Source organism: Salvia miltiorrhiza, chromosome 1 (assembly GCF_028751815.1).
Source record: "Salvia miltiorrhiza cultivar Shanhuang (shh) chromosome 1, IMPLAD_Smil_shh, whole genome shotgun sequence".
NCBI lineage: Eukaryota > Viridiplantae > Streptophyta > Magnoliopsida > Lamiales > Lamiaceae > Salvia > Salvia miltiorrhiza.
This window is the reverse complement of record NC_080387.1, coordinates 59,439,461-59,448,958: the sequence shown is the minus strand read 5'-3', so window position 1 is coordinate 59,448,958 and position 9,498 is coordinate 59,439,461. Positions and strand designations below refer to the sequence as shown.

Sequence of the window (9,498 nt, the reverse complement as noted above, 5' to 3'; positions counted from 1 at the left end):
TTTGAATATTTAACCATTAGCTATTTTTTTGAATATTTAATCATAATTAGGCTTTTTAGATTTCTTTTAGACATTTGACAAGGAAAAACAAGATTCATAATGAGGGGCATCTTACCAGACTTGAACTGGCCCCAATTCCTCGCGGCGGCCTTCCTCCGGTTCCGCTGGCCCCAATTCCTCCTCTTACCAGACTTGAACTACCCCAAATTCCTCCACTCCCAGATTCTGTCGTCGACCAACTTCTCTTTCGCGGATTGTATGATCCGGGATGATGATCGCCTGCTGGTGGATTGTATGATCCGAGATCATGATCGCCTGCCGGTGGATTGTTTAATTCGGGATCATGATTGCCTGCGGGTCTCTTCCCACGGTCATCCTTTTCACTAGGGTTTCCGCCGCTGTAGCTCATGATGGAAATGTGGAAGAAAATGTCGAAGAATGTATGAAGCTAATTAATTATTGTAATTCTTCATTAATCATTAAATATTCAAATTAACTAATGGTTAAATGGTTAAATATTCAACTTAAAGTTCTTATCATGATCTATAAAAACTAATGGTTAAATGGTTAAATATTCAACTTACAATGGTTTTTCTTTTTTCCTCTTTTTTATCAAATTAGCTATTTTTTTTACTAATGGTTAAATGGTTAAATATTCAACTTACATATCAAATTATCATAATCTTTAATTTGATATATATATATATATATAAAATAAATTTAAAATTAAATATTTATAACATTTTAAAGTTTTAAACTACAAAATTATTTTCTTTATTCTCCCTCTTATTCTTTAAGCATTTGATCTTTTATTATAGAATACGATATAAAAATATTATTTACGGTCCATCGAACACATTGTCTTGCTTGATGAAACACAAGTGAATGGTTTAACTACTTAAATTTTATAGTTTACAATTTATAAATGAATTACTCATAATTAATTATATATGGTATATAATTTAATGTTAATTATTTTTTTTTACTAATTAATGATAATAATTCCCGTGCATCGCACGGGATAGCGATACTAGTTATAAATATATAAGTGAATATGGATATCATCCCATAGATCTTACTGTAAATCATACGGATAGTCAAACACTAATTTCTGAGTTAATAAGACAACAATTTCGAGGAAAAAAAATAACTACGACAGATGATGGGCAGCAAGTAAAATCTAGCAGCTAAATCATATAACAAAGTTTGTCCACTTTTAACAAATCTAGATTTGCTAAAAACTATATATATGGGATTGGAAATCTAATTAAAACTTCCCTAAAGTAAAGTAAATCAAATTAAAACAGTTGACCAACCCATGACCCTTTATTTTTTTTTAATAAACTAACAATTAAATATTTTTTTGTGAAGGCTGTGTTACGGTGAACTTGAACCCCAAACCTTTGAATTTAGATATTAATTAACCACTATACCACTTAGTCAACACATGCATATAACACATGCATATGCACAACCTTTCTTTTATTTAATTGTTGCCTATAAGTGTTATGTTTCTTATAGTATGCGATTTTTTATTTAATTTAAATTATTAGAAGCAGAAATATATGGAAGATTGAACCAGAGACCAAATAGAATGCCTCAAATATTGTAGATTGGTGACAACATTATTAGGGCGGCAAAAAAAAGTTGCCTAGCTCCAATAATCTTGTAATATTTCACACATTATTATAGTTGTTGGATTCATGAGAATTGAATTTTTGGGTACAAGTATGAAGCATGTAATTGCATGCTCCAACAGCCTCTCCCACTGTCAGAAACATCCATTCTTGGCCTATTGTTTCCAAGAATTTCGACTTGTTGAGCTTCTTCATCACCTCTGCTCCTGGATTCACCATCACCAACTGCTCGTATCCACACCAAATTACACATCACACACTAAAATGAAAATGAAAATGAAAATGAAAATGAAAAGAAAGCAAAACATCCCCAACCTTTAGCCCTCTTCGATCAATGATCTTCTTGACCTCGTTCAGCATGCTGATCCCACTTGTATCAATGTTCCCAACGGCTGCACACCAAGATTTCAAAGGATTGAGATATATACTAATTATATATATATGGACCATTTTGGACAATAAATAAATACATCATATGTTAGACAATACTCATATCTGAATCCACTTAAATTTATGAATATTTCGATACGAAAACCATCTAATTAAAATATAGTGTATATTTTAACGCTCACCACTCATGTCAAGTACAATATACTGCAAGCTTGTTTCTCCTAATGATTTCAATCTGTCTTCCTCGTCATCAATCCATCTTGCAATTCTGAAAAGTAAAAGAAATTAACAACTCAAATCAATTCAATTCCAAAAATACAAAATAAAACTAAAAAATGTCACCTTTCTCTCAAGTAGTTGGAATTAGCAAAGTAGATTGGAGAATCAATCTCAAGAATGAGAATCCCAGGAACATTGCTTGCATTTTGATACTGATCAATATTCCTATAAACCTTGGAATCCGGAATGTTACCCAAAACTAATGTTTTGGGCCTTGCAACAAACAATAGTACTCTCATAATAGATAGTCCAACCTACATATATAAGAATGCATGAGTTGAATTAAAAATGTATATGATGAGTTGTGTAGTAGTATCTTACCGCTAGGACAAGGCCGACCTCGATGCTGGCGAAGACGACGCCCACGTAGGCGCTGATGCAGACGAGGAAGTCGAATTTGTCGACGTGCCATAGATGGATTGCGGCCTCGTAGTCGATGAGGCCGAGCATGGCAGCGATGATGATGGAAGACAGCACCACGATTGGCGTGTAGTGGAACAGAGGAGTAAGAAATAGTAGTGTGATCATCACTGCTAACGCCATCACTATATTTGACACTGCTGTTTTGCAGCCGGCGTTGAAGTTCACCGCCGATCGTGAAAATGGCCCTATCCAATTTACATGCATTAACAGAGATATGATTTTGGTGGAATGAAAATGTCATATATATATATACCTGCAGTGAGGTAGCAAGAAGTGCAGGAACCGGCGATGTTCATCATCCCGAAAGCAATCATCTCTTTGTTGCCATCAATATGGTAATTCTTGAACATGGCGAAGCTTCTCCCTACTGCTATTCCTTCCTGTCCATCACCACAAACAACATTTTCACTTTTTTTTTTTTTTTTTCACTATGGCTCAAAAGTTGAAAAAATTAAATAAAATCGCATATAAAATATATACACTAATATTTTCACAAAAGTGAATTACTAAAATTGTTTATTTTTATCCTAGTTTATACCAAGTAAATTTTGTACATACATCTTAAACAAGAGTAGTGCATCTTAAAAGACAATATGTTATATGCAATACTTTTCGCAAACTACCACATGCACCTCTCTGCATTGTAGTCGGAAAATTAAGTTCTTATATATTTTAACATCAATGAAATAATAGAACCATATCAAACAAATCGCACAATATATGGATGATTCTAAATAATACTACATACCACATTAATTAAAGAGCACAGAAATCAGCCAAACAACACATGTGATGTGAGCCGTACATGATATGCTCGACATATCATATTCTAATTTAATAATTCTGATCATTTATTAGTCCCCACAAAATAAATAATGAAACAAAATAAATAAAAAAATATCTCAAACAAACAATAATACTTCCAAATTAGAGAGAATAATTCTTACAGCAAGAGCTATAATGCCTGTGACAATGCCTGTTTTTATTGCTCCGGTTAGATATTTGGAATCGAAGTTTAAATCCATTATTGAAGATGGATTTATCCCCTTCTTTAGCTCTCCGATCTGCCAAAAAAAAAATTATACAAAAGTTATTATTTGCATCTGTCACCGTAGTCGATTTTTTGGTTTGTCCTTAATTTTGTATTTATTAAATAACAAAATATGTATAATCCACATCAGATAGTACTGTAAAGCTTATTCGATCAAGAAATCTACTCATCAATTATTCGGGATTCACATTCTAATCATGAAAATTATTTTCTATCAAAAAAAAAAAAAAAAAAATATATTTTTTTGGACATTTCTGTCAAACAAACGTGTAACCTTATTAACTCCTTCAACCACCATTTACATGACGGTCTATTGGTCTTCAAAAAAAATTTGCTCTTTATATGATCCGTAGAATATATATTGAAAATTTTCAATTTTTTTAAAAATTCTTTAAGTAAATTGATTAATCCAAAAAGCCTTCACTTACTTGTCATTTTGTGTGTGGATAACATGTATAGATTGGCGAGCTGAAATAAGGGATTAAATAATGTTTTTAATTATTACTCCATGTGGCGATAAAAATAGAAGACGGAAGGGGTGAGATTAGTGAAGTGGTACACTTCCATACAATAAATAAATAAATAAAAGAAATACTAAAAATAAAAGTTTAAAACAGCAAAAAGAATAAAAATAATGGAGTAATTAATAAAAAATGGGGCTCACCACTTGGACACCATGTTTTTCTGCATGGGTAAAGTACACTAAAATAGTTGCCATTATCACGGATGTTAATGGAGCCATTGCTGATATCCAAAATAACTTTGGTTTCTTCTTGCTCTGCACCCCAATAATTCAACAATTCACTGATTAAATTACATTTGTTTCTTTAATATAATATACAAAAATTATCATAAAGTATAGGATCGCAATCTCTTATATAAAGCATATATGAAAAGGCTATAAGAAGTTAGACAATAGAGAGCTAATTAAATTGAAGAAAAAATTAAATTCAATATATATGTACTGTCAATACTAATTATCGATAATCATAATATTTACAATATGCCATACTAAAATAAATGGATAATATCATATATATATATATAGTCAGACTGTTTTGCCCTCTTTTTTATTGAAGTTAAAATTTTAAAGTTTGGCAAATTTGTAGATAATATTTAAAAATAAATCAACAATATATGTTATGACTGAATTCGGAAATTGGAAAATCTATGCCGTACGTAGGTTTAGATGTGAAAATCAACATGTTTTAATTTTTATTATTATACATGTTTACTTTCAGATTAGCATAAAATTTTCGATGCTGGAATTTTGGGCATCTTGACATTATTGGAAAAAATGTTGAAACAATATTGTGTATAATAATTAATAGTACTATCATTTTGTAAAAAAAATAAATATAAAATTAAATAGAAAAATTTGCACCGACAAAAACACGGGATTGTATTCTATATACCCTCTTATTTAATACATATTGATCCATTTTTTTTATAGAAAAGTTAGCTTATACTCCCTCCCTCCTTTCCAATTCAATAGGTCATAAGGTTTTGAGCACGGATATTAAAAAAATAATTTATAATAAAATAGAAGAGATAAAGTAATTTTTTTTTAAAATGTATTTATCAAAAAAGTAAGAGAGAAAAATGAAGATATATTTTTTTAGGCCAATGATATATGATGTAAATAATGAATTATGTAAGATTATTTGTTATTTATTAATTTTTTATTTTGGAAAATATATAGTCTATTAAATTGAGACGTTCAAATAAGAAAATGTAGCCTATTAAATTGGGACGAAGGAAGTATAATAAAGTCTAGTTGTATTCCGTAATAATAATATGAAAATTTGACTTACGAAGTATCTAGCAAGCATGAGGTAGAAAAGGAAAACGCATCCCAGCACAGCACTTTCCCATCTCCACTGCCAAATCATAAACAGCATATATAATAAATAAATGTTAATTAAAAGGCAACAAAATTTATTTATTCAGATCAATCAACGTCGATCGATGCACAACTAATATTGTTTGGTTTTAACCAAACTTAAAATAATTTTTTCCTAACAAAAAACAGTACTCGTGCGAGACTATATACATCACTCACCAAATATTAATGATACTTTATGAGCAATTGTTTCTACTATTGTACAAAACGTGGTATCGATTGTAGGGCAAATTGCAAATAATTGAAGAAGAAAAACGTACAACCGAAGGCCATGGTTCTTTTTTTTTTTTTTAGATGATGAAGTAGCTAAGAATTTGATGGCTGACAATAGCCCAGAATTTTGAAAACGATCCAAACCTAAAATTGGTCGTCACACCCAACAATTAATTTACAGATTTATCAAACTCATTTTTTTTTTCGATTTGTCGGTGAATAAAATTGTCGAACAGTAAATATGCCCCTGAAAAAAAGAATATAAGCCTAGCTAGTGGATTGGACAAATACATGATTTAAAGATAAGCAAAAAAAAAGGTTTATTTTTTATATTTTTTTACGGGGCTTGATTTAATAAATTTTGAGTTTAAGATTAAAATAAACTACTCTCCCTCCGTTTTTTATTAAATAAAAAAGTGTCATCAACTATCAATAAAATAAGAAATTTACATTTGTAACCTTATTAATTATCATAATATGTATAACTAATTACTATATATATTCTACCAAATATTAAATAAGGATAAAATAAAAAAATGTCATAATTATATTTTAAAATTTTGAAATGGAACACTTATTAAAGAACAAGAAAAATATTAAAATAAGACACTTAGCTCACGTTTGGTTGGATGTTTTTAGAGGTTGGAAAGGGAATCAAGTAATTGAATCCATTACTTGTTGTTTGGTTTGGGTAATGAGATAATCATTACCCTTACTTAAGGGTAATCCAATCACCCAATTTATTAGAGCATCTGCAACGCATCTACTCGAGTGCCTACTCGAGTAGTGCGTTGCACTCGAGTAAAGCGTTGCGGGAGGGCCTTACTCGAGGCCTACTCGATCAATCGAGTATGCACGAGTAATTTAATGTTTTTTTTTTAATTCTCTTCTCCTCTCTAAAAATCTCTCTCTCCTCTTTAAAAACTTAAAAAATCAAGTAGGCTATCAAGTAACCCCAATGCAGCACTACTTACTCAATGTGATCATCCCCTATCAAGTAAGCTATCAAGTAAGTCACATTACGGATGCTCTTACCCTTCAAAATAGAGGGGAAACAAAAGAAAGGGAATCCTTTACTAATGTTTTCTTTCAAGTTAAACCAAACACTCAATAAATGTAATGGTTATTGTTATCATTCCACTCTTTTATTTGATTCCATTCCCTTTCTATTCTTCTACTTGAACCAAACAAGCACTTAATTAAAAACTGGAGGGAGTATCTAGTTTGGTGGCGAAGGCGTTTTGCACAACAATCAACACAAAATGAAAATACCAAAATTTGACCGATTTTGACGGTATTTTATATATGAGTATAGAAAATGACAAAACAAATAAATTGATTGGTGGGTTGCTTAAGCCCCCACGCCTTTACTAGCTCCGCCCCTGACTGAAAGGTCATGAATTCACATTCCACAACACCTTTTAATTAAGTCGAGTTATTTAGTGTGTATTAACATCTAAGAATAGACATTACAAAATTAATAAATATGAATAAGTTACCTTATGAGTTTGAGAAAAAACAGAACGCATGACAGAAATAATATCGGTGGCGTGAGTAAAATGATCAAGCCCAAGTATGCCTTTGAGCTGTTGAAGGCACACCACCGTCGCTGCTCCACTCATGAACCCGACTATGGTTGCATGCGATAAGAAATCCACGATAAACCCTAGCCTGCATATGCTCGTCTGTTTCAATCTCGTATTCTATTTTATTAGCGTACACATATGTAATGTAATAGCGAGCATCAAAATTATTACCAGCAATTTTGGTCGGTTTTGTACGAATGAAACAAGGACGTAAGAATTCCCGATGAGGGAATTTACTCATTTTCAAAAAGAACATGCATGTGCGATTAGGCAAATTCACTAATATAATTATTCCACCTTTAGCATAAATTTACAAAAGCATCGTCTTATTGATGTGCTGCTATTACCTTATAATTATTCAACCGAAAAGGAAATAATTGACAGCATATATCATATAACCTTATTTATAGATAAGCTCGACTTCGTTCTTTTAGAAATAAAATCTAAAAGAGAGATACGTACCCTTATATACTCTAATTAACTGCGGCATCAATATCTTAGTTAATGTAAAAAATAAAAAAAAGTTGAAATACCTGAAAATGCCTAAGGCAGCTTCAAATAGGCCAGCAGCAAATGTGGCAGTGAAAGCAAGATGAAGATAGAGCTTAGGATCATCCTTGGAATTCACCACGCTTCCCAGCATCGATCCCATCAGCAACGATCCAACGGCTACGGTTCCCACTGCCAAATCTCTCGAGCTCCCCATCACAGCATAGACCAAAGGCGGGACGAAGCTCGAATCTATAACATTATGAAGAAAAAATTAATACGAAGAAACCCAAGTCGTCGTTACAAAATGATTGTTTTAGGTTTTATAAATGCGAGGGAATTGACTCACAGAGGCCTAAGATAGGGGGTAAGTTGGCGAGCTTGGCGTAACTTATCCCCTGCGGTATGGCTAGGCTTGCTATGGTGATCCCGGCTATGAGGTCGGACTTGAACGAGTCCAGCCTGTAACGCGGGCCCCACTCGAGGATCGGGAAAATGTATTGCAGGCCGAGGACCAACTTCCTCCGCCGCGGCTGGTTCTTGAACTGCCGGAGAGGGTCGTCCGGGAACAGCGTCTCCTTTAACGTGTTCTTGAGCGACGTCACGAACGGCTGCGGTGGGGGTATGGCCACACGCTGGCCGCCGCAGCCGGAGCCGGAGCCGGAGCCGTACTTATTGGATGACGGGTACGTATCATCGGCGTTGCCCATTCTCTACTTTGTTTTTTGTAATAAGCTTAGTTTGGTCGAGAGAAGGCTTAATTTGTAGTATGATGGTTTTATTTCTTGATAGATATATGTGAGTAAGGCTATTTGAGCATGTAATATTGTTTGTTTTAGGGATTTTGTGATAAGAAGAAGAAAGTATGAGGGGGGGGGTTTTATAGGTGCATGTTTGAGTGCGTTTGTGGGGCCAAAAATAAACACAAGCACACATGTAGATTGTTGGTATTAATTTGGAATCTTAGCTTTTTTTTTTCTTTATACGTACCTAGCGTGCTTTATTTATTGGGAGCTGGTTTAATTAGTAGAGGTTAATAAAATTGATTATTTTATGAATTAAGTTCATATAGCTCGTGTAGAAGGGAAAATTAAAGTTGAGGAATTATTAGGATAAGGTTTGCCACGTAATATATATAACAACACAACCTAATTTTTGGCAATGCATTGAGAGAAGAGATTCGGATATTTATGCTTAGATAAATTAACAATTCTCTGTTAAATATAACTTAGGATGTTTATGGCTAGAGAAATTTAGTATATGGGACCGGAACATAGTAAAATCTCGATTTAATTAATTAAATAGGACACTAAAATAATCTAGGCTAGGTATCAAACGGCCATGTACTGTTAATTTCTCGTTTTGGTGTTCAAAAACTTTCTCTCTTTCTTCATGTATGACTTTCTAGGTACCTCTGGTACCGGTGGTTTTTATCAAATTCTTCTTTTCTTATCAAAAATAAAAGTATTATGTACGCTAGCAAATTAAGAACCCGGCCATGGTTTACTATAAAAATTAATAAGCTTG

At 32.7% G+C, this 9,498-nt stretch overlaps 1 protein-coding gene across 1 annotated transcript; it reads right to left on the bottom strand.

Moving 5' to 3' along the window:
* Positions 1-1,573: 1,573 nt before the first annotated feature.
* Positions 1,574-8,951, bottom strand: LOC130999430 (sulfate transporter 3.1-like). The gene is made up of 12 exons (XM_057924956.1): positions 8,321-8,951; positions 8,016-8,223; positions 7,396-7,567; positions 5,595-5,660; positions 4,445-4,558; positions 3,677-3,793; positions 2,983-3,109; positions 2,628-2,914; positions 2,370-2,560; positions 2,210-2,295; positions 1,953-2,029; positions 1,574-1,862 (listed from the first exon to the last, which is right to left on the bottom strand). Exons 1-12 carry the CDS (start codon positions 8,679-8,681, stop codon positions 1,677-1,679), a joined length of 1,992 nt encoding a protein of 663 aa, XP_057780939.1. The 5' UTR covers positions 8,682-8,951; the 3' UTR covers positions 1,574-1,676.
* Positions 8,952-9,498: the final 547 nt, after the last annotated feature.